Raw genomic sequence first — 26,493 nt, forward strand, 5'->3', positions numbered from 1 at the left:
GTATAGCCTTTTCCGCTGACTGGTTATCATGCAACAACAACAAAAAGCTTCACCGTACAGATGTGCACTGTAGTAGAGCTCACAGCTTCAGAATTAAAGGACTTTTGTCCAGGAAGGAGATGAGGAGAAATTTCTTTAGTGTGAAGATGGTGACTTGATGGGCCGAATGGCCTAATTCTGCACCTATCACTTATGAACATGAATTGCTGCCCTTTGAAGAATGAGGACAGACAAGTAAGTAGATTGAGTGAGCACTGGTACTGTCGTTTTATCTCCAATTAATTTGCCCCGCATACTTTGAGCTATTTTTCCTATTCTTATATATAAACAGTTGGATTGTATATTCCCCACTTCTATTCCAGAGGAGTTGCAGCTTTCAGGACTGCTGTAGTCTGTTCCCTATCTCTTTGGTCCAATGCCAATCTAGTAGATCAGAAATATGAATCTGCAGAGCCAGGAACTTGACTTTTTAAATAGCTCCCAAAATAGATTGCATATTTTTGCACAGTCTGAGATAAATGCTTGGAAGGATGTGAAATGCCATTAAGCCAGCCAGCCACAAAAGCTACAGTGTAGACCTTATTCAAGAATTTTTTGTTTAAAAAAAAGTTATCTCTTTTTATCTGTGTGAAACCAAGAAGTATATTATATATGATCAGAATCACAAGTTTTTCCTGCTGCTCTGTTTCCAAGCACTCTGTGAATATGCCATGTATACATGCCGTGCATTTTTTAGTTGCAAGGTACCATTGACTGTGAACTATTGTATACCAGGGCACCTACATGGGGCAATTACATTTTCATAAATCATAGGAGCAGAATGAGGCCATTCGACCCATTGTCAAATAGACAAATTCTTGATTAGAACGGGTGTGAAGGGTGATGGGGATAAGGCAGGAAAATGGGATTCGGAGACAGAGATCTGCCATGATTGCATGGCGGAGTGGACTCGATGGGCCGAATGGCCTAATTCTACTGCTATAAAATGTGAAGTCTACTCCGCCATTCAATGATGGCTGATCTATCTTCCCCTCCTAACCCCATTCTCCTGCCTTCTCCCATAACCCCTGACACCCGTACTAATCAAATGTTCAACATTTGCTCAACTATGTTAGTGGCACAGTGGCGCAGCGGGTAGAGTTGCTGCCTCACAGCACCAGAGACCCCGGGTTCCATCCTGGCCACGGGTACTGTCTGTATAGAGTTTGTACGTTCTCTCCGTAACCAGCGTGGGTTTCTTCGGAGACCTTCGGTTTCCTCCCACACTCCAAAGACGTACAGGTTTGGAGGTTAATTGGCTTGGTATAAATGTAAAATTGTCCCTAGTGTGTGTAGGATAGTGTTAGTGTGCGGGCATCGCTGGTTGGTGCAGACTTGGTGGGTCGAAGGGCCTGTTTCCGTGCTGTATCTCTAAACTAAGCTAAACAATGCTCAACAGCAAGAAAGTAAAATAGAGGCTTTAAATCTACAAACTTAAATGCAGATGATAAATACCACGTGAAACCAACCAACATCGAACCTTCTATTTGGGCAGCGTTGCAGACTTCAGATGGTTATGTCACAGGTGGCAAATGTAAACAATCATTCCATTTAAAACTTATTTAATTAATCAATATGACAAATTGCTTCATGATTCTGCCATCTACCACAGTACATGATGCTGCCTCCTACAGGCCATCTGCACTTCCTCACTGGAGGGACTTATTCCCAGCCCCAGCACTGCCTCGAATCAGTCTGAACAAGGGTCCCAACTCCATAGGTCACTTATCAATTGCTGGACCTGATGAGTTCCTCCAGCACTTTGTGTTTTACTCATAATTCCAGTATCTGCCGTTCCTGGTGTCACCATCCCCAATCTTATAGCTCAGAAGTTTCAATCCAGACCAATGCAACGATTACTGTCATTAGTCAAATGCAAAGAGATATTTCCTGAAGCTGCTGTGTGAAAATGCTGAGTGATCTGAGCGTCCATTCACCAGAGGGGGACAGAGAGAGGAAGGAGAACAATCGTGGGCACAGTGAAAGCGCAGACGTTGGAGTCTTGCGTAGAACACAGTGCTGGAGAATTTCCAGTCCTTTTGGGTCCTGGTCCTTCTTCAGACAGATTACAGTGGGGGTGGGGTGGGACAAAGACTGGCAGGTGATGGTTGCACACAGGTGAGTGGAGAGGGGGGGCAAAGATCAGAAGTGAAAAGGAGACAAATGAGTGACCAAAAGGGTGTTGGTGAGGAGAGGTTTGAAAGAGGAATTAAATGTCAAACCAGAGGGAGCGGACAGGGGGAAAGACAGGGGCTGGGCTAGTGAGCGAGGGGTGGGAGAGGGGATGGTTTAGTGGGAGAGGGGCTGGCATAGAGGGGGGTTGGAGAGGGGTGGCATAATGAGAGGGGGGCTGGCCTAGTGAGAGGGGGGTGGGAGTGGGGAAGGTTTAGTGGGAGAGGGGCTGGCAGAGTGAGAGGGGGGTGGGAAAGGGGGAGAATGTTTGTGCACCAGTGTCAGGAAAGAGGGGGAGAAGGTGACAAGGGAAAGAAGGAAAAGGATAGGGTGACGTGTTGCCCAAAATTGGAGAATACAAGTGAGAAAGTGTTACAAAGTGGCAACTTTTTCTTTCAATCCGTGTCAATAGGTTACAAATGTCAGCTTTGGTGTGAATGTGGTACTTCTACAGTCTTGGTTCAGTGATGCTGTAAGCCGTGTTGTGTGTTTTCCCCCACGAGTAATCTGCATGTTGTTTAAACCTACAGAGCATGGATTCTTCAGACTTGTCGGACGGCCCCATCACACTGCAGGAATACCTGGAGGTGAAAAAAGCCTTGGCTGCTTCCGAGGCCAAGGTTCAGCAGCTGATGAAAGTGAACAACAACCTCAGTGAGGAGCTGCGGAGGCTGCAGATGCAGGTGAGTGCACGCCAGCCCCGCCAGCCCGCGCACAGTTAGGGGGAATATCGGCAGTAGTCTGGAGATACAGCGCGGAAACGGGCCCATCGGCCCACCGAGTCCGCAGCGACTAGCGATCACACCCGACACTACCTCTATCCACAGCAGGGACAATTTACAACTTTTACACAAGCTACCTAATCCATAAACCTGTACGTCTTTGGAGTGTGGGAGGAAACCGGAGCACCCGGTGAAAACCCACGCAGGTCACGGGGAGAATGTACAAACCCCGTACAGACAGCACCCGTAGTCAGCATCGAACCCGGGTCTCTGGCGCTGTGAGGCAGCAACTCTACCGCTGCGCCACCGTGCCGCTGTACATATGACAGAAGATTTAATAGCTTTTATTGGCTTTTTTTAAAATAATTTATTTTCCCAGGAATTTGCTTTCACATTATTTCTAGATTCACTGACAGGCAAATTGTTATTATTTATAACGAATATTTCTAAAGTAAATACTTCAGATGTAGAGCAGGTTTGGAACGAGAGAGGTGAACCATTTAATGGTTTTGTCGATCGCTGGTCCTCATTGATTGGACATTTAGCATCAGAGCTACAAAAACTCAGGCTACATTTAAAAGGGAAGGTCTATTTCAGTATCCTTCATTGAGTACACATATATGTATGCTGCTTCTTCCCATTGAGTACACATGTATGTTGCTTTTCCATTCTATTGAGTACACATGTATGTTTGCCTCTCCATTCTATGCTTGCTGCTTATCCATACTACATTTGATTTGGCTTCATTAAATGTATCTGACCACACATACTCGGCTAATGACATTGTCCCACCATTGTGTTGCATCAGAGCCCAGCAGAGGTGATTGCTGCAGGAAACTCAGCTAGTGAGTCTTTCTCCAGACTAGGCTGCAACTTGTGTACCTGGTGCTCAGTTTGCCAGGGGCTGGTGGCATCGATCAGCTCTTCACACCATACCATCCATACCATAATTGTGAGCAATTGTGGGCACCATATCTGAGGAAGGATGTGCTGGCTCCAGAAATGGTCCAGAGGAGGTTGACAAGAATGATCCCAGGAATGTGCATGTCAACCTATGATGACTGTTTATCAGCATAAGGCCTGTACTCACGGGAGTTTAGAACAATGAGGGAGGACTTCATTGAAACATAAAGAATATTGAAAGGCTTGTATAGAGTGGATGTGGAGAGGATGTTTCCACTAGTGGGAGAGTCTAGAACCAGAGGAATTAAAGGACATTCTTTTAGGAAGGAGATGAAGAGCAATTTCTTTAGTTCTTTAGAGCTGTGGAGGCCACGTTAGTGGATATTTTTAAGGCAGAGATAGATAAATTCTTGTTTATTACGGGTGTCAGAGGTTATGGGGAGAAGGCAGGAGAATGGGGTTAGGAGGGAGAGCTAGATCAGCCATGATTGAATGGTGGAGTAGACGATGGGCCGAATGGCCTAATTCTACTCCTATCTCTTCTGGCCTTCTGATCCACCCCACTGCTGGGGGCCACCTGTACTGGTCCTGGTCAAACATCCCACCCTGCACCAGATACGTGACCAGGCCGAGCAGCTACAGGATGAACTGATGATGCTCAGTGTTCATGTACGGTAGGCATCTGTAATTATTACTCCTCCCTGCGTCACCATGATCTGTGCAGGCGTTCACTGGAACCTTCAGCAAAACCCAAAGTGCTGGAAGAACTCAATGGGTCGAGCAGCATCCGTGGAGGGAATGTATAGGTGACGTTTTGGGTGGGGACCCTTCTGTCTGAAGAAGGATCCCAACTTGAAAAGTTGCCTGTCCATTTCCCCCTGAAGATGCTGCCTGACCCGTTGCGTGCATCAATCACTTTTGTGTTTGCTCAAGATTCCAGTATTCTGCAGCTCCTTACGTGTCCATTCACTGGAATATCCCTTTCTCAGTTGCTTCCAGCTTCCAACAATCCTTCCCTCATAGTGTGCTTCCACTCTGCTGATTCTGGCTAGGTGTAATAACAAAGAACTGCAGATGCTGGTTTATACCAAAGATAGACACAAAGTGCTGGAGTAACTCAACGGGTCAGGCAGCATCTCTGGACAAAATGGATAGGTGTCACGATCCTTCTTCAGTTTGAAAAAGTCAAGTCAAGTCAAGTTTATTCGTCACATACACATACGAGATGTGCAGTGAAATGAAAATGGCAATGCTCGCGGACTTTGTGCAAAAAGACAAACAGACAAACCAAACAAACTACAAACACAATCATAAACACACACATATTCTTTTACATAATAAATATTGGAAGGAAAAACATTCAGTAGAGTTAGTCCCAGGTGAGATAGGAGTTTACAGTCCGAATGGCCTCTGGGAAGAAACTCCTTCTCAACCTCTCCGTTCTCACAGCATGGCAATGGAGGCGTTTGCCTGACCGTAGCAGCTGGAACAGTCCGTTGCAAGGGTGGAAGGGGTCTCTCATGATATTGTTGGCTCTGGAGTTGCACCTCCTGATGTATAGTTCCTGCAGGGGGGCGAGTGAAGTTCCCATAGTGCGTTCGGCCGAACGCACTACTCTCTGCAGAGCCTTCTTGTCCTGGGCAGAGCAATTCCCAAACCAGATGGCAATATTCCCGGACTAGATGCTTTCCACAGCCGCTGCGTAGAAGCACTGGAGGATCCTCGGAGACACTCTGAATTTCCTCAATTGCCTGAGGTGGTAAAGGCGCTGCCTTGCCTTACTCATGAGTGCTGAGGCGTGTGATGTCCATGTCATATCCTCGGAGATGTGGACTCCCAGATATTTAAAACAGCTCACCCTATCCACAGGATTCCCATTTATCCTCAATGGAGTGTACGTCCTCGGATGATGTGCCCTCCTAAAGAGTCCCTACCAAAACGTTACCTATCCACGTTCTCCTGAGATGCTGCCTGACCTGCTGAGTTACTCCAGCACTTTGTGTCCTCTGGTTAAGGCTTGACATGTCAGCTAATTGTGGGTGAGCCTTTTAAATTGAAGGTCCTTGCAAGCGATGAGGCCCCGGGATGTCCTTCCTCTGTCACTACTTGGTTCATGTTTGTTTACAATGTTTCCACTGTTTGATCGTGAAATGCAGAGCTTAAAATGAAGTTGCAGCAGATAGCACACGGCCAGCAAATGTTGGCCTTGTCCACATTGGTCAGCCTTCTTTATCTTGCAACATCCTGCACTGTAAACAGTGTCTGAAGAATGGTCTCCAACCCGATCGCCACCTATTCCTTCTCTCCCGAGATGCTGCCTGACCCACTGAGTTACTCCAGCATTTGTGTCATTCTTTGGTGTAAACCAACATCTGCAGTTCCTTCCTCCACACATATAGTCTGCTGCTGTTAGACCTGTTTGTTGAATTATTACCTTTCACTGTGAAGCAACTTGTTAGCTTAAGCTCCTGTGTTCTGTTACAGTGTCAGTAGGAAAAGCCGAGCTACCTAATTAAATCCATTATTTGAGCTGGCCTGTTGCAAAAGAAGTACACAAACACACACTCGAGATCAGAGGTTTCGCTGCAGGGAAAGTTAATGGTGGAGACAAACTTTGGCATGAGAGCTCTGTCATCAAAGATAAAAGTAACCACATTGCTGCAACCTATTAGTCACTGGAATATTGGCCCTCTACTGTTGCTGTTAATTTGTTTTGCTTTGCTGCCAGTTTTCCAACCTGTACATAGCAATTTTCAGTTTGTAATTGGACTTGCGGCTTGAAACTTGGCCTGCAGCTAACTTGCATTTGAAACTAGGCACAAAGCAGTGTGTTGATCCCAATGGCTGAACTGGCTTTGACAACAAAGGGGGTGAATCTGTGGGATTCATTGCCACTGTGGAGGCAGAGATAGATAGATTGTTGATTAGTCCATGTGTCAGGGGTGATGGGGAGAAGACAGGAGAATGGGGTTAGGAGGGAGAGATAGATCAGCCATGATTGAATGGAGGAGACTTGATGGGCCGAATGGCGTAATTCTGCTCCTGTCACTTATGACCTTGTGACTCAGTGGGCCGAAGGGCCTGTTTCCGCGCTGTATCTCTAAACTAAAATAAACTAACCGCTGCAGCGATTAGATCAGCCATGATTGAATAACGGAGGAGACTTGATGGGCCGAATGGCCTAATTCTGCTCCTGTCACTGAGTGCTGTGTTTACAGACCGATCATGCTGCTATAAGAATGTAATTGCTCTGTTGGTACATATGACAATGAATCATTCTTGACGCTCTATAAATGCCTTGTGTGTATAAACAAATATGTTTGCCAAAGACTTTGGTCTTCCTACTAAAGTATTTGTACATATCTGCACCATGGAATAATTACATTTTGTTTTTATAATACATTCAACTGGACTTTCCAATTCCCAGTGAGTTTACAATAGATAGTAAATCAACTGAGATGTGGCAATAGGATAATGCGAGCCTGAGACGTTGTCCCCCTGTGCGGCAAGACTCAAATGGAGTAGCATTGTTAGTGGAGACCAAGAACAGAATAGGTTCACAAAGTGGTGAACAATCTCTCATGCAGTTAGGCCACAGACTGGGACGGCCTGAACTATCAACGACTGAATATTAACATTTTAGAAATCATAAGGCCATGAGTGAGTGAGTCTAATAGGAGCCATTTTTCACAGTGTAGGTACTTTCACCTCTACCTATGCTGTAAGATTCAATGAATCACAGCCTGGAACCATTCAGGAAGGAGAGATAAACTGATTAACAGGAGTCATAAGGTCATAAATGATAGGAGCACAATCGGCCCATCTAGTCTACTCCGCCATTCAATCATGGCTAATCTATCTCTCCCTCCTAACCCCATTCCCCCGCCTTCTCCCCATAACCTCTGACACCCGTACTAATCAAGAATCTAGCTATCTCTGCCTTAAAAATATCCACTGACTTGGCCTCCACAACAGTCTGTGGCAATGAGTTCCACAGATTCACCACCCTCTGGTGTAAAACTCTTTAACTCTCTAACACCCCTTAATCTTTAGAAGTCCCAGAAGATAGACTAAAACTATTTTTTAAATTTAAAAACTGCTAATTAACCTAAAAGTTGAATCTCTGACGTCACAAACCTTGCCTCTGTCCCTCCATCACAGAGTGGCTCTTCATCAGCAGATGTCTAGGTGTGTGTGAGCTCCAGCACAAGGCGGGTGGAGTTGGCAAAGCAGCTTCATCACTCAATGTGTAGGAAGGAACAACAGATACTGGTTTACACTGATGATAGACACAAAAGGCTGGAGTAACTCAGCGGGTCAGGCAGCGTCTCTGGAGAGAAGGAATGGGTGACGTTTCGGGTCTGAAGAAGGGTATCATGACAGAAGCCTCGTCATGGCGATCCCTGGAAGCGATGACGCGATGCACTCTGTAACGCATTGGGCGACAATTCTGTCAACATGTTGGATGACGACAGAAGCCAACAGCAAGTTACATCATCTGACACACGAGCGAACGAACGAACAAACCTATTCCTTCTCTCCAAAGATGCTGCCCGTCCCGCTGAGTTACTCCAGCTTTTTGTGGCTATCTTCCAACCAATCGCAGCTTTGGGATTCCCTTGTTCGTGCGTGCACAGGCAGCCCCAAGAAGTCGAGGAGAGAATGTAGCAACAGTGTTGACATTTTTGCTCTGCCCAGTGCTTCGAATGGTTTGGTGCAACCCTAGCCTGTCTGGCTACAGAACTGGAAACGTATAAATAGTTATGAAATACACAATCACACTAATATTTAATAAACACGTATCTCTAACTCTGGATATACTAGTCTGAATTCTAGATGTTTTCAAGAGAGAGTTAGATTTAGCTCTTGGGGCTAACGGAGTCAAGGGATGTGGGGAGAAGGCAGGAACGGGGTACTGATTGGGGATGATCAGCCATGATCACATTGAATGGCGGTGCTGGCTCGAAGGGCCGAATGGCCTACTCCTGCATCTATTGTCTATGAAATGTAAAACAACATACTTTAACCACAGCACGTGCACTGAATCTTTTTCCTCTATCCTGTCCTATCTGCAACATCACTGTCAGATTTTTTAACAAAATAGATGTTTAAACTGAATAAAGGTGGGAGCTTAGATATTCAATTGCTATTTTTTAAGATGTTTGGCTCTCTTTCATTACATGTCAGATTAACAAACTGCAGACAGAGAATGCCCAAATGAAGCATGAAAGTCCTAGTCTGCACCCATCATCGGCTGCCGGTGAGCGGCAGGATCTTGCCCCTCATGTCAGTGCAAATAGACGCGATCGGCAAGCGGTGTCCATGTATGAAACCCGGTCTGGCCAGAAATCCTTTGGAAAAACTACAGATGATATTGTCACACGACTACAGCCTTTGGATTGCAGTGTGAGTTAATACTTGCAAAGTGGATTTACTTTCATACTTAAGGCATAGTGATCTTTACTAACCTATCTGAGTGCCTAACCATTACCAGCCAAGCTAAGATAACTAGTTAGTGTATGGATAATGCCCTTGTATAACAGTAGGGCAGCAACTCCTTTGTCTTCTAAACCAACTTAACCATACATTTAACTGCCTCATACCGGCTAAGTAACAGAATCACCGGTAAAATTAAATTACCTTTAAGTCAAGCAAGTTTAGCTACTTATCAAGTTTTCAGTGGCATAGAAATCTAGTTTTTATTCCATTTAGTTTGTTTGTTTGGCGATACAGCATGGAATCAGGCCCTTCAGCCCATCGAGTCCGTGCCGACCAATGATCCCCGTACACTGACACTATCTTACACACATTTGGAACAATTTACAATTTTTACTGAAGCCAATTTACCTACAAACCTGTACATCTTTGGAGTGTGAGAGGAAACTGGAGCACCCGGAGAAAACCCACGCAGGTCACGGGGAGAACGTACAAACTCCTTACAGACAGCACCCGTAGTCAGGATGGAACCCGGGTCTCTGGCGATGTGAGGCAGCAACTCTACCGCTGCGCCACCATGCCGCCCATTTGAGAAGTGAAATGAAATCTAATTGAGTCCAGAGGAGTAGATACAAGAGTTGGCTGTTCTGAGCCAGCCAGCAGGAACAGGGAAGACATGTTTCACCAGAGAAGCTGGAGACTGTAAAGGCACAAATATTTCTAGTGGGCGGTGGGGTGGGTGGCAGGGAAAGTCATTAGAAGGGAAGTGCAGGCTCATTAGAAAAAGATAGTTGCAATCCTGCTCCTGCAAAAGTAAACTGTGCTTAAGGTTTTGGATGTGCACTAACACCTTTGTGTAGATTAAACATTTGGTAAACTTTGATTTTATTTTTGTTTGATGATGCAGTAAACATTTCCAAGAAGATTGAGTAAATGAGGCCAGCGAACAACTAAACCATATACTGTGTAATCATGTGAAGACTATATTAGAGACTGGTTAAATAAGGAATGTTGCATTGATTCACCATAAGGCTCTGTGAATGTCGCTTCATCTGCCCTGTTTTGTTCTATTAATTCAATGTGCATGTTGCATTAACAGACTACTCAATCTGCCAATAGATCTTACATGAGATGACACGTTCAGTATGAAACTGTTTAACCGATATTTTTCTCCAAACTGCAAAATGCCTGTAGCAAAATGTGTGCATGGTTTAATTTTGAAAATTCATCAATGTCTATGTGCACACCATTGTTTACACTGTCCCTTCCATGTTACAGATTCGCAGGGGTGTCTCCGCGACCTCTGTGCCCTTCCCCTTCTCTCCCCAACTGTCCTGTTCTCAGGACTGCGGCAGATCGGTGGTTAACTACCATCTCAGTTGGGCTCAAGTAAGAAGGGGGCAGAGAGGCTTCCAGCAAGTGTCCTAGGCTTGCTCACCACCCATGCCCTTTGCATGGCTCCACCTCATCCTCTAACCTTGGCTTCTGCTTTCCTTTCAAACACAGGAGGTTCTTTTTTTGGAATGCCAACATGACGAACGTCAAAGGAGATCGCACAATGATTTGTTAAGATAATTAGTTTATGAATTAGCCATAGAGTGGTACAGCGTGGAACTCGCCCACACCGACCAACATGTCCCAGCTACACTAGTCCCACCTGCCCGTGTTTGTCCCATATCCCTCTAAACATTTCTTATACTGTCTGAATGTTTTTTAAACATTGTGATAGTCCCTGCCTCAACTACCTCCCCTGGCAGCTCGTTCCACACACCCACCACCCCTTGTTTAAAGCAGGTTGCTATTAAATCTCCCCCCCCCCCCCCCCCCCTCACCTTAAACCTATGGTTAGAATGCTGGTAGAATTCTGTAATTCTACATTTTAATTCAGTTTCATTGCATGGTAGGCCACCATCTGCCCTTATTTTGCCACTGTTATCATTAATTTACCATTATTTTGATAGAAAACTATCAGTTTGAGTGGTGTTAGCTTCTTCACCAAAAGATTTGGGGAAATCCAACATTTGCATCATGTACTGTATCAGAATATGATTGACATAATCTGTAATACAGCTGTTATGTTATCAGCTTGGCCTGAATATAGCTGGTCATTTTAAAGTCACAATTTTGATAGGGATTAATCCAGTTATAGTACAGTTTTAAAATCCTACTCTGAAGAATGAGGGCAATGAGAGTGAATGCACAGAATTTCTCCCAGGGTAGTGGCGTCCAGAACCAGTGGACATAGATTTAAGATGAGAGGGCAAAGATTTAAAACAAACCCGAAGAGCCTTTTTCCACACAGAGGCTGGTGGGAAATGGAGCGAGCTGCCACAGGAGGTAGTTGAGGTAGGTACTATAACATTTAAAATACATTTGGACAGGTCCATGGATAGGGAAGGTTTAGAGAGATGTGGGTCAAACGCAGGCAGGTGGTGCTAGTATACATGGGGCATCTTGGTCAGTGTGGGCAAGTTGGGCAAGGGGTACTATAACAACATTTAAAAGACATTTGGACAGATACTTGGATAGGAAAGGTTTAGAGGGATATGGACCAAATGCGGTCATTAGCTTGGATGAGGTATCTTAACGGGCGTGGATGAGTTGGGCCGAAGGGCCTGTTTCTGTTTCCGTGCTGTATGATGGCCCTATCAGCAAGTGGGGGAACCCCCAGAAGCATTATAGTTGCCGCATTCCCAGTAGATCTGGCGCCAAAATTATATCCCTCCGTCTGCAGGGACCTCGATAGGAGGAGACAAAGCTTGGTGTTCCTATTGCAGAAGGTGTCTCCCCCCCCCCCCCCCCCCCCCCCCCCTCCCTCCCCAATTCAAGCCAATTTCGCCCATTCATATATTTCCCTTGTAACATGAATAATTTCTGGTAAAGAAACCAATTAAATGGAGTTTTTATCTTCCAAATTACTCATCATTTTCAATCAGCCTTGATTCAGTTTTAGAAATCAAACTATTTCATTTGACAATGGAAGATAGGGCAAGGAAGTGCAATCTTTAAAGTATCAGTTTAAGGTTACAGCGTGGAAACAGGCCCTTCAGCCCACTGAGTCTATGCCGACCTACAGTCACCTGTACACCAGTTCTATGTTATCCCATTTTCATATCCTACACACCAGAGCCAATTAACTTACAAACCTGCTTGTCTGGAACGGGGAAGGGAACCAGAGCACCTGGAGAAAACCCACGTGGTCACAGGGTGAACGTACAAACTCCACACAGACAGCACCCGTAGTCAGGTTTGAACCCATGTCTCTGGCGCTGTGAGGCAGCAACTCTTCCGCAGCGCCACCGTGCGGCCACCTCTGCCACTCTTTACAATAGAAATGTGGGGAAAAGTTAATTCACACTTAGAGCTGAAAACATTGGCGAGAATTCAACTGATTCTATTGAGCCAATTTAACAAATGTAGTATGGGTAGGGCATTAACTAATGAAGTTGTGGTGCAGGTCTGTTGAAACCTAACAGAATGGGGACATAGATCAAGGAGCTGGCTAGATCGGCACCTCAAGCCTATCGTGGGGAAATGGGGCACGTTGCAACTGCCGACCTCTCCGTATAGCAGATATACATCGGTGAATGGGCCAGGGATGGTCGTATAATGGAGCCACATTATGGTCGCATAATGGTTATGCTTAAAGCTCACTAATATCTTAAAGTGAATTAAATCTGATATCCATGTTCTAATTTGTGCCTCTCTGGGACCGCAGCAATGTATTTGACTTGTATGGGGTTATGGGGAGAAGGCAGGAGAATGGGGTTAGGAGGGAGAGATAGATCAGCCATGATTGAATGGCGGAGTAGACTTGATGGGCCGAATGGCCTAATTCTACTCCTATCATTTACGATCTTAGGACCAACCCCTCTGGTCATAGAGTTATAGAATCTTACAGCGTGGAAACAGATCCTTCGGCCCAAATTGCCCACACCAGTAATATCAGTCATGAAAGAATTGTCACTGAGATGTGGGCAAAGACTAGCTGGAGGTGCAATGGGTAAACAGGTACATCTGTCAGGCATTCCAAAACATGAGCTCCTGTGATGTAATGTGGCCACTGTGATTCCAGTCTAACCATTGCTTCCTTTCTGACATCTTTATCACCCCTACCTTGAAGAGTACACTGGCTTTCATGGTGACAATGTGCCAAGCAAGGCCATTTGCTATTCAAGCATTCTCTCTACTCCTGACGTAATGTATTTCCACATTAACCCTTCAAATGCTGATTTTCTTCCTTCATTTTTTAATTATATTGAGACACAGGTTTTGTAAATTTAAATGAAAGTAGGTAATGAATATTTTTTAATGTTTTAAAGGCAAGCATGGAAGCTGTTAATGCAAACGTTATGAAACATCAACATCTGTTTTTTTTAATGGTCTTATTGCACCAAATAACCTTTGGCTCCAGGGACCAATGGTAACTTTGTGGGAAAATCACACAAGGTGGTCCAACCTACGGGGGGGGAATTGTGCGAAAACTCCATTACTATTCTACACAAAAAATGAAATGTCAATCAATTCAAATATATGTCTTCCCCTCTCTGGTCTAACGTGAACTGTTACCGACAGACATTTCCTCAGCTGCGTGGAACCAAGTTTAGATTTACAAAAACTGAGTCGAAATATTCATAGATTTTATTAAATGAGATTGCAGAACTGTTTACATCCTTAAGGTTGTTAACCCTCTGAGAACATTGTCCATAATGAAATGATCCGATACAACAGTTAGTGATCTATTGGTAATTCCACTGTAAAACAAGCTGCTGCAGATTCTGTGGCACACCAAAGACTTAACCTTTTTACTAAGATGTTTAACTGCAATGCAGACGCCAATGTGGTCCTCAAAGGGTTAAATTACATTTTTCTTAGTGAGGGTTGTATTTTTTTTTAATGCTGAATGATAACATTGCAATCAAAGTTTCTAACACTGACCTTGTAAAATAAAGGAACAGCACTCTTTTAGTTAGAAAACTGCATGAAGAGGCTGTAATGCAGATGATTCCAAGATCTTACTGTTCAGTATAGCCATAGTTAATTCTTGCTTAAACAATACACAAACTGCTAGAGGAACTCAGGAAGTCAGGCAGCATCTGAGGAGGGAATTCACAGGTGATGTTTCAGGTCAAGCCTTTCTTCAGACATCCTTGCCTGCAAGATGATCTTTAATTTTTGGTGCCTTACCCCTTGTCCATTCCTGCAGCATTCCATTTAGCAATGAGATCAATAAAAAATAACAATTCAATAATATAATAACAAAGAACTGCAGATGCTGGTTTATACCAAAGATAGACACACAGAGTGCTGGAGTAACTCAGCGGGTCAGGCAGCATCTGTGGAGAACATGGATAGGTGATGTTTCACAGAGTGCTGGAGTAACTCAGCGGGTCAGGCAGCATCTGTGGAGAACATGGATAGCTGATGTTTCACAGAGTGCTGGAGTAACTCAAGTTCAAGTTCAAGTGAGTTTATTGTCATGTGTCCCTGTATAGGACAATGAAATTCTTGCTTTGCTTAAGTACACAGAAAATAGTAGGTATTTACTACAGAACAGATCAGTGTGTCCATATACCATGATATAAATATATACGCACATGAATAAATAAACTGGTAAAGTGCAAATAACAGATAATTGGTTATTAATGTTCAGAGTTTTGTCCGAGCCAGGTTTAATAACCTGATGGCTATGGGGAAGTAGCTATTCCTGAACCTGGTTGTTGCAGTCTTCAGGCTCCTGTACCTTCTACCTGAAGGTAGCGGGGAGATGAGTGTGTGGCCAGGATGGTGTGGGTCTTTGATGATACTGCCAGCCTTTTTGAGGCAGCGACTGCGATAAATCCCCTCGATGGAAGGAAGGTCAGAGCCGATGATGGACTGGGCAGTGTTTACTACTTTTTGTAGTCTTTTCCTCTCCAGGGCGCTCAAATTGCCGAACCAAGCCACGATGCAACCGGTCAGTAACTCAGCGGGTCAGGCAGCATCTGTGGAGAAATTCTCCTTGACCCACTGAGATACTCCAGCATTTTGTACCTATCCATTCAGCTTGTGTTTCACTTCAGATGTATTCAAAGCATTCAGAGAGGGAGAAAGCACTAATTTGAATGCCAATATAATCAATGTAATCAATTGATTTGTTCACAGACCCCTAGTCACTAGTTTAATGAAGTCTCCTAGTCAGCTGAAAAATAATGCAAGTTTCCAATTAATTTTTTTAAAGGCAAGATTAGATTAGCATAGTTTGGTATTAAAATGATTAGGTTATGAGGAAACCATCTCATGGAAACATTTAGTGAAACTATTCTAATTCAAAATCTCCTATTTAGCATTCAGTCCATTCATGAGCTAAGCTCCAGATCTCGGTGGGAATATTAACCACTTGACATTTTGATAGAGAAATCCAAGTTCAATATCATGAGGTCTCAACCTGAAGAGGCACCTGTTCCTTTTTCCCAGAGGAGCTGACTGGCACACTGTGCAACTCCAGCTTTTTGTGTCTATCATGGACATGATATCTGCCATTGACTGTATCCAAAGTCAAACGTCAACAGACTGAGATTTGGCAACAATTGGCAGCTGTCAATATTTTAAAATATTTTTACGAAACAATTGTGCAATGAAATTATTCATTACAAAATGTCAGTGGTTAGGATAAAAGTCCTCTTTAACAAGTAACCGATTAATATAATAAGCCTATATCAACACCACAATAAAAAGATTTCCTTGCAGTTTAAATTGTAACTCGAGTGTAAAATATTGTTACCTTAAATGTGAAAAGAGATTTTTCTTAAATTTGGAACATTTGATAATTTAAACAAAAGGGGAGATAATCCAGACCTATATAGCAGCTGGTATTTGGTATCAAAAAGATGCCTTGAAGCAGAACAGTGATGTATTGGAACCATCTGTCATCGTGTAAGTATTTTTTAAGGAAAGTTTCAGATGAATGCATGCGTTCTATATATTTTCTCTTTTCTATTAAAACTGTAACTGCTGACACTTTGGGTGTAAGAGAATGTAAAATTATAAATCTTCATGTTCAAAATGTATGCCACAAAGATTTGACTAAAAAATTGAGATTCAAAAAATGATAAAAGTTAAAGTCATACATTTCAGAATCCAGTCAAAGTGCTAATCCTAGAATTCCACAAATATTATTGGGCTTTCCTCTGGTTAAGAACTGTTGCAATACAAACAGCCATTGGAAAATATATGCTTCAATGGTTCCTTTATTATCACGTGTGCCCTAGGTACTATATAGATCAGTAAGATTATTGCCCTACATTAGTGTAATCCCCAGTTTAGCACGTAATGCATAGAAACAGCCCCGTTGAGTCTATATGCAAGAGTCGGTCAATTTAACAGTCCCAGCTTCAGCTGGCCACAAAAGCCCGTTGCAGCCGTTACCTTCGTTATGGTCGTCCCGCTACCTTCGTCCCGTTACCTTCGTTATGGTCGTTATGGTCGTCCTCCTTGCATGGCCACCAGGGGCCTCCTGCAGCAACTAGTTTAGTTTAGAGATACAGCATGGAAACAGGCCCTTCAGCCCACTGAGTCCACATCAGCCAGCGATCACCCAGCACATTAACACTATCTGACACACAGGAACAATTTACATTTATACCAAGCCAATTAACAGACAAACATGTACATCCTAGGCGTGTGGGAGGAAACCCGCGCAGGTCACGGGGAGAACATACAAACTCCGTACAGACAGCTCCCGTAGTCAGGATGGAACCCCGGTCACTGGCGCTGTAAGGCAGCAGCTCTACCCGCTACACCACCGTGCTGCCCCTAACTAATCAATGTTGTGAGTCAAATCTAGTGTGGATTTTCCCAGCAACATTTGCTTTATCCTGCCTACGTCACTGTGGAATCTTATACCAAATATGGGTCATACAACTGTCAGATTTGTATCCCTCCAATAGCAATAACTATTTTTAATAGTTCCCATTTGACATTTTGAAATTAATCTTGTTTTGAAATTAAGTAAATAAATAACTCTCAGGTAATAAACAAATCTGCAAAAATGTCTGTTTCCTGACTCCTCCCCAGTTCAGGTGCCAGTGTGTTTCCTGGGGCCTGAGCCAGTGATTTGTTTTAATAATTAGACTACATCATTCTTTTGATGCTTAATACTTATGGCCAGTACACATAAAACCAAATTTGAGTTGTAAAATAAATCTACTTTCAGTGTAGTAATAATGAAAGGTGCTCCCTGTTGTGTGGCCGTCAGCTCTGATAAGCCTGCTATGTTGCTGTGCTGATTACTAATGGCAATGCTGAGTGTGTAGCTTCAGGTAGTATCATGCTCACCTTGTCTCCTTCCTTGCAGGTGTCCAAACTGGAGAAGCGGGGCAGTGGCACGGACAGTGATTACGACAACACCCAGGGGATCGATCTGGCACCAGGGTGAGAAGATGGTTGACTCGGACACTTCACCGTGCCAATGTGCTACTCCAATCCTTAGACGTGGAAGGCCTGGAGAGAGTGGATGTGGAGAGGATGTTTCCACTAGTGGGAGAGTCTAGGACCAGAGGGCACAGCCTCAGAATTACAGGACGTTCCTTTAGCAAGGAGATGAGGAGGAATTTCTTTAGTCAGAGGGTGGTGAATCTGTGGAACTCATTGCCACAGACGGCTGTGGAGGCCAAGTCAGTGTATTTTTTGGTAAGGCAGAGATAGATAGATTCTTGATTAGTGCGGGTGTCAGGGGTTATGGGGAGAAGGCAGGAGAATGGGGTTAAGAGGGAGAGATAGATCAGCCATGATTGAATGACAGAGTAGACTTGGACTCCTCTGAGATAATTCTGCTCCTATCCCTTATGAACTTAATTTCTCGTCTCTGCCACATGGTTTTTCTGTTTAATGCACATGCTATCTCTGCAAGTACTGCTGTTGATTCTATAGTTGTAATTTGTGTTCTGATCATAGAAAGGTGCGTCTAGTCAGTCAGCGCTAAAACATTGAGAGGAGGCTGTGTACAGTAGGTGTTGGCTCAAATCTGCACCATGGATCATCACAACAGCGGACTAGGAAGAAGGTCACCAGTAATGGGTTGGGAGTCCGGTTCTGCATCAGATGTCCATGGTAGAAATATCAGGTGTTTGGTTTCTGTTGAGCTTCTCAACCCTGGGCATATACCTCTGAACCTTGGGTCCAGAGAAGATTTACCAGGATATGGCCAGGACTGAAACCTGAGCTACAGGGAGAGGTTTAGGGTAGGACTTTATTGGTTGTCGTGCAGAATGATGAGGGGATGATCTTGTAGAGGTGTACAAACTTATGAGAGGCATAGGTCGGGTAGATGCACAGAGTCTCTTGCCCCGAGTAGGGGAATTGGGAACCAGACCACATAGGGTTAAGGTTAGGGGGAAAAGTAATGGTGTGGAGTCTAGATCTGCATCTGAAGTCCATAGAAGAAAAATCAGGTGGTCCTAGGGATCGGAGAAGATTAACCAGGACATTGCCAGGACTCGAGGAACGTCACCTATCCATGTTCTCCACAGATGCTGCCTGACCCGCTGAGTTACTCCAGCACTCTGTGAAACGTCACCTATCCATGTTCTCCACAGATGCGGCCTGACCCGCTGAGTTACTCCAGCACTGTGTTTGTTTTCCTGTGAAAAAGCCTATGCATGTCAAAGCCGTTGAGAAGCAGAGTCAGGAGGATTATTTCGCTTATTGTCACGCACACATCCAGTGGGCAGAAAGACAATACATGATTACAATCGAGACATTGGTATAGATACGATAAGGGAATAACGTTTGGTGCAAGGTAAAGCCAGCAAAGCCCGACTATCAAGGATAGTCTGAGGGTCACCAATGAGGTAGATAGTAGTTCAACACTGCTCTCTGGTTGTGGTAGGATGATTCAGTTCATTGTGCACTGTACAGAGCCTCACTGATCTGCTGGGTGGGAGCCTGTTGAAAGACTGTGCCCCAGAGCTTGAGAGAGAGCATTTGGCTCAATGCACCCAGCAATGTACTGGGAACTGTTTTGGATGCTGGGCTATTAGTTTAGTTTGAAGATGCAGGTTGGAAACAGATCCTTCAGCCCACTGAGTCCAAGCCAAGCATCGATCACCCATTCACACTAGTTCTATGTTATCCTACTATTGTGAACACTCCCTACACACTAGGGACAAATAACAGGGGGCCAATTAACGTACAAACCCGCATGTCTTTGGGGAAAACCCACGCAGGTCACGGGGAGAACGTGCAAACTCCACAAAGACAGCACCCGAGGTCAGGGTGGCACCCGGGTCTCTGGCGGTGTGAGGCAGCGGCTCTACCCACTGTCCTCTTGCACGCCGTATTCATGTTGACTCCTGCTTTTGTTCCATCGTAGTATTGCTGACGGCAAGATGGGAAGGGAGGAGGAGCTGCATCTGGAGTATGATGAACACGAGGTTGACCTGGATCCCAGCCTCCCCAGTACAGAGGACGTCATCCTTAAAACTGAGCAGGTCACCAAAAACATCCAGGAGCTGCTTCGAGCAGCACAGGAGTGTAAGCATGAAAGGTCAGTCTGGAAATCCCTTTCTAACGTCGAAAATGAAGTCTAAATAAACAATGACGGATTTATTAATTGCAAACTGAATATGTTAAACACCCAGCTCGCACCAACAATGGACCTTTGTGGGCTCCAACTTTCCTTGATCATCGTTGCTTTTTTGCATATCTTTCATACATTTGTTCCACGTCCCTTCTGTAACTTGTAGCTTTCCGATTGCCTTAAATCCTTTTACCTTAACTGTTCTGTTCTGGATGGTTCCGTTTATATAAAACTCGGAGGTGCTCGATGGATCTCACTGTGATCCAAGCTGGACACATCTCCTCCAGTTTCCAGGTTGACTGGCAACATTTGGCTATTCCTTGATTCAGTTCTTGTCCTGAAATTGTGAGACTATGTTCAAGAAGGAACTGCAGATGCTGGAAAATTGAAGGTAGACAAAAGTGCTGGAGAAACTCAGCGGCTGCAGCATCATCTATGGAGCGAAGGAAATAGGCAACGTTTTGGGCCGAAACCCATTTCCTTCGCTCCATAGATGCTGCTGCACCCGCTGAGTTTCTCCAGCACTTTTCTCTACCATTGTGAGACTTTATCCCTACCCTGGTCAAAATCACCAGAAACCGCAGTCCTCCACATTAATGTACCCAAATTGGAGATAGACACGACTGCAGGAGATGCAACACCTGTTCCTTTACCTCCCCCCTCCACTCCATCCAAGGACCCCGACAGTCTTTCCAGGTGAAGCAGTGGTTCACTTGCACCTCCTCCAACCACATTTACTGTATCCGCTGTTCCAGGTGTCAACTTCTCTACATCGGCAAGACCAAGTGCAGGCTCCGCTCAGTCCATTTTAACCAACGTGATCTCCCGGTGGCTCAGCACTTCAACTCCCCCTCCCATTCCCAATCTAATCTTTCTGTCCTGGGCCTCCTCCATTGTCAGAGTGAGGCCCAGCGCAAATTGGAGGAGCAGCACCTCATATTCTGCTTGGGCAGCTTACACCCCAGCGGTATGAACATTGAATTCTCGAACTTCAGATAGCCCTTGCTTTCCCTCTCGCTCCATCCCCTCCAACCAATCTGACTGTCTCCAACTACATTCTATCTCTATCCCGCCCACTCCCTGACATCAGTCTGAAGAAGGGTCTCGACCTGAAACGTCGCCCATTCCTTCTCTCCAGAAATGTTGCCCGTCCCGCTGAGTTACCCCAACATTTTGTGTCTACCTTCGATTTAAACCAGCATCTGCTGTTCTTTCCCACACATCATACCCAAATTGGAGGAACAGCACCTCATATTTCACTTGGGCAGCTTACAACCCAGCGGTATATATTGATTTCTCTAATTTCAAGTAAGCCTTGCATTCCCTGTCTCTCCCCCCCCCCCCGTCCCTCCTCCCCCAGCCTAGTCGCCCTACAGGTTCCACTGTTTGTATCCATTCTTTATCCCATCTACCACAGGCAAGAATGGACCATTGCGAGCCCCACCATTCCTTGTTCATTGGTGCCGGCTCTGATTTGTTTTGTCTCCTTTCATATCTCTAGTTTCCAGACTCTGAAGAAGGGTCTCGACTCGAAATGTCACCTATTCCTTTGCTCCATAGATGCTGCCTGACCTTCTGAGTTACTCCAGCGTTTTGTGTCGTTCTTTAGCCAATTCATTCTAGTTTCATGTTGCCAAGCCAACACACTTCTATCTGCTAACCTCGCTATATCTTTACTCGGGATTCCAGCAACTGCGCTCTCTTGTGTGTCTAACGTAAGAAAGATGATGCTTTGCAACTTTTACAGGTTGGGCTCAGTAAATGACTCTAATCCTTTGTGTATTTCATTCACAGTTTTGTGCCATGTTCTGAAAAGATCCACTCTGCTGTCACTGAAATGGCTTCTCTTTTTCCAAAGGTTAGTATTCATTTCAGAGTATTCTTGATGATGTAGTCGACATGAGGTGAGGTGAAGGGTGAGTTAACATGCTGCTGGTTGCAGTAAGGATAGGTGTCGGTAAGAGATGGTCTTGAAGTGGACCCATCTACCTGAGCCAGATGACGTGACACCCATTTAAAGCTGCATTCCCTGAAGGCTAAAGTCCTAAACCCGACATCATCTGATCAGTATAACCAAGGACCAGTCTCACCCCGGCCACTCCCTCTTCTCCCCTCTCCCATCGGGCAAGAGGTACAGAAGTGTGAAAACGCACATCTCCAGATTCAGGGACAGTTTCTTCCCAGGCAATGGAATCATCTATCACCAACTAGAGAGCAGCCCAGACTTCCCATTTACCTCATTGGTGACCCTTGGACTATCAGTTACCTGAGGAGTAACTTTTTTACACAAAGGGTGGTGGGCATATGAAACAAATTGCTGGAGGGGGTAGTTGAGGCAACGTCTAAGAAACAGTTAGACAGGTACAGGTTTGGAGAGATATGGACCAAACGCAGGCAGGTGGGACTAGTGTAGATGGGGCATGTTGGTCGGGGTGGGACTAGTGTAGACGGGGCATGTTGGTTGGGATGGGACTAGTGTAGACGGGGCATGTTGGTCGGGGTGGGACTAGTGTAGACGGGGCATGTTGGTCGGGGTGGGACCAGTGTAGATGGGGCATGTTGGTCGGCATGGGCAGGTTGGGTGGAAGGGCCTGTTTCCACGCTGTATCACTCTGTGACTATGACTCTAGACTTGTATGTCCGTTCACCCAGATTAATATATGTGTTTCTTTAACCATCAGAAACCTTCTCTGGACACAGTGCGGTCATCTTTGAAGTTGCTAAATGCCAGTGCCTTCAGACTGCAGTGTGAATGCAGGAAAACGATCCCCCCAGAGCCGGGAGCCCCAGTCGATATACAACTGCTCACACAACAGGTCATCCAGTGTGCCTACGACATTGCTAAGGCAGCCAAGCAGCTGGTGACCATCACAACACGTGAGAAAAAACAATGACGCTAAATGCACTTCAGCCACATTCCATTAGTTGTTTGTGAACTAAAGAAAGGCATCTTTCTTCAGAGGCCAACGGGAGCCGCTGTACATAGACTGATCCCAATCCTGTGGGGTTGTTTTTCTGTGATAGATTGTTTTGGCTTTCACGTTGAAGAAAGCTTCTCGAAGGTTTAAATTTCCAATGTTGTGGTGGAGAGCAGCAGTGGTAGTTAACCAGAGGTAACTAGCACTAACTAATGACTTGGCCAAAGCACCGGCTGCAGTGCGGGGAGACTTCAACCTCTGCCGCTTTGGCAAGATGTAAATACTTAGGTGATATTACACTGGAATTCCTGACTCCTCAATTAAGTTGCTTGGAAGAATTACTCCGCACTACATTGTTGGTGGAATCTGCGCCGTAAACATTCATGTCACACGGGGCATCTTGCCTCCCAGCGAGCAAGTCATCTCAATCCCGAACACGTCTCTGTACGTTCTTGCACCGGACCACCCGACTTCAACGTGGACGATCCACAGGTCACCTGCTGCTCTTCATCTGTCACCAGAGGCTGAAGATCAGTGGAGCCTCTTCACACATCCTAGTAGTGGGCTGGCTGCCTGGTGCATTGTATGCCACACAACAGTTGGATCTGCTTGGACCGTTGCACCCCCACAGTAGTGTTGGCGGTTCCCAATCTTTGCTCTCTTGGTGCCACACGTTTTGCATTGACCGTCACATAGGTGATGCATCAATACTAGAGCCAAGGTTCAATGATAGTTTACTACATTCATTACAGCCGCTCACAGCGCTAGGTGACCGTGGTGATCAGTTGTACTAAATGTCTGTCCTTGTTTGAAGTCTGAATACTATTCTCCTGGTGCAAGTATGACAATTTGGGGAGAGTGTTTGGTCAACCTGCCTTGGTGATTCTCTCAGCCATGTGGCTCTACCTCGCCCATGGGAGCAGCAGGTAAGGGTACGTTACTCCATGGATCAGTAGGTGAGGACATGCTCCATGGATCAGTAGGTGGGGACATGCTCCTCCATGAATCAGTAGGTAGGGATACGTTACTCCATGGATCAGTAGGTAGGGACATGTTACTCTATGGATGGCGGAGGTAGGGACATGCTCCTCTATGGATCAGTAGGTAGGAACATGTTACTCCATGGATGGTGGAGGTAGGTAGGGAATGTTACTCCATGGATCAGTAGGTAGGGACAAGTTGCTCCATGGATCAGTAGGTAGGGACAAGTTGCTCCATGGATCAGTAGGTAGGGACAAGTTGCTCCATGGATCAGTAGGTAGGGACAAGTTGCTCCATGGATCAGTAGGTAGGGACAAGTTGCTCCATGGATCAGTAGGTAGGAACATGTTGCTCCATGGATCAGTAGGTAGGGACAAGTTGATCCATGGATCAGTAGGTAGGGACATGCTCCTCCATGGATCAGTAGGTAGGTAGGTGTACGTCACTCTACCTCGCCCATGAATCAGGTGCTAAGGGTGTGTAGCCAACAATCGACCTGGCTCAGATTGCTGACGAGAATGAGACCATGAACATAACACTAAAGTCCAAGTCTTTATTACTGTGCTCACTCTTAATTACGAATAAGAATTATCTTCCATTTATTCATTTTTATTTATGGAAATTAAATGGCCTTGTGTAAATGTTTATTAGTTTTAATTAACCGGGGGGTGGGGGGGGAACTATCGCCAGCACGTGTGTCAACGACATTTAATGGTCTTCAGTGAATGCAAAACCATGGGAACTGTAGATGATCAATTATGAATGGGAAATTCAAGTGTAGGAACCTAGTTTTTTTAACTCCTTCGTTAACAAATTTCTGTCAGAAAGTGGGGCTGTGGAAAATGTATTATTAATGATGGCGGCACGGTGGTGCAGCGGTAGAGTTGCTGCCTCACAGCGCCAGAGACCCGGGTTCCATCATGACTACGGAGTTTGCACGTTCTCCCCGTGACCTGCGTAGGTTTTCTCCGAGATCTTCGGTTTCCTCACACACTCCAAAGACGTGCAGGTTTGTAGGTTAATTGGCTTGGTGTAAATGTAAATTGTCCCTAGTGTGTGTAGGATAGTGTTGGTGTGTGAGGATCGCTGGTCGGCGCGGACTCGGTGGGCCGAAGGGCCTGTTTCCACTCTGTATCTCTAAACTAAACTAATCTGAACATCCTCACTGCAAAATATGAAAGTTGGCTTCACTTTCTTGGCCAGCTCCAGTTTTGAGTGGCATTGCTAACGTTCCTCCATTTCGCATTAGGCAATGGGAGATTAAAGTGGGGTGCAAGGATGACAACTTCAAATACCTGAAGCAAGTTTCATTAAGAGTAACTAGAGGAGAAACTTTTCATACTATAAATTGGAGAGGCTAAATAAGGTCTGAGGTACGCAGACTTCAACAGCTTTTTAAAAACAATCTAGACTAATTGCCACCTGAGGCATTGCCTGTTGGGGTGCTAATTTAATATAAAGCAAGCTGGTAAATTTGTGTCATTTCATTATGTTAAATGCTAGAAATGTTCACCACTCTGATCTTAATTTGTAACCAGGCTAACCCAAACCACTGTAGAAACAAGGAACTGCAGGTGTTGGTTTACCAAAGAAAACAAAGTGCTGGAGTAACGCAGCGGGTCAGGCATCATCTGTGGAGAACATGGTCGCAACCATTCTTCAGTCTGATAAAGAGTGCTGACATGAAACGTCACCTATCCATGTTCTCCACAGATGCTGCCTGACCCGCTGAGTTACTCCAACACTCTGTGAAACGTCACCTATCCATGTTCTCCACAGATGCTGCCTGACCCGCTGAGTTACTCCAGCACTCTGTGAAACGTCACCTATCCATGTTCTCCACAGATGCTGCCTGACCCGCTGAGTTACTCCAGCACTCTGTGAAACGTCACCTATCCATGTTCTCCACAGATGCTGCCTGACCCGCTGAGTTACTCCAGCACTCTGTGAAACGTCACCTATCCATGTTCTCCACAGATGCTGCCTGACCCGCTGAGTTACTCCAACACTCTGTGTCTATATTCAACAATGACACATGGGTGAATCAGTTTGGGTAAAGGAGATGTCATGTCACTTGTTGACTACACATGGGAGTATCATTAATCCTTTTACTAATGTTCTTTTGATAATATTCTCATCAAACCCCAAAAGATGTATGAAGATTTGATACTGACAAATGTACTAGCATTGTAAACTATACTGCCTATTTATATAGATTGTGAAGCAGTAACACTAGTGTGTGGTATTGAGATGAGCAAGGGCAGACTGCAGACTGCCCACGACTACATGGCCAGTTTAACTTTTGAACTCTCAAATATCTAGTTAGCTTGGCCTGCAGTTAGACCAAGAGGCGTTTATATCGGCCGGCTCAGAATGGCGAGGGGGGGGGGGAGAGAAGAGGGGGGTGTGAAGGTATTAAATGGTGTAACGGGTGATTGATCCTGTTCAGCGGGACAGCGGCTGCGGGGAAGTTTGAAAGGCAAAGATCAAACTCTCGTGATGTCTGCTTTACTGCTCACCGCTGCCCAGCGCAGACTCATCACCTGTTGCTAACGCCACTCTGGCATCGGTCTGCACTGCCCACTACAGACCAGTTATCTCCAATTCTGCAAGTCTTGTTTACAAAACAAAAACCTGAAATGTTAATATAAGTTATCGGTTTTCTTCCTGAATATTACCAATCAGAATGCCTTCACCATTTGTTATTTTGTTTTGGAAAGCAATTATCCAGTGAACATTTAATAATTGTAAAGCTGGTGAAAGG

General features: G+C 45.0%; 1 protein-coding gene across 15 annotated transcripts in view; it reads left to right on the forward strand.

Annotated features, from left to right (window-relative positions):
• The window catches only part of git1 (GIT ArfGAP 1), a 154,415-nt gene extending 130,045 nt beyond the window's left edge, over positions 1-24,370 (forward strand). For 4 of the 15 annotated variants that reach the window (XM_033046301.1, XM_033046302.1, XM_033046304.1 and 1 more), the window contains 8 exons: positions 2,742-2,894; positions 9,024-9,242; positions 10,551-10,661; positions 17,608-17,684; positions 19,624-19,797; positions 21,625-21,688; positions 22,512-23,704; positions 23,853-24,090. In XM_033046301.1, coding sequence (XP_032902192.1) covers positions 2,742-2,894; positions 9,024-9,242; positions 10,551-10,661; positions 17,608-17,684; positions 19,624-19,797; positions 21,625-21,688; positions 22,512-22,724 — 1,011 coding nt within the window. In that variant the 3' untranslated portion in view covers positions 22,725-23,704; positions 23,853-24,090. The other 11 variants (XM_033046291.1, XM_033046292.1, XM_033046294.1 and 8 more) reach the window with 11 other exon arrangements.
• The last annotated feature ends 2,123 nt before the right edge of the window (positions 24,371-26,493 follow it).

The sequence above is a fragment of the Amblyraja radiata genome, chromosome 28 (genome assembly GCF_010909765.2).
Source record: "Amblyraja radiata isolate CabotCenter1 chromosome 28, sAmbRad1.1.pri, whole genome shotgun sequence".
NCBI lineage: Eukaryota > Metazoa > Chordata > Chondrichthyes > Rajiformes > Rajidae > Amblyraja > Amblyraja radiata.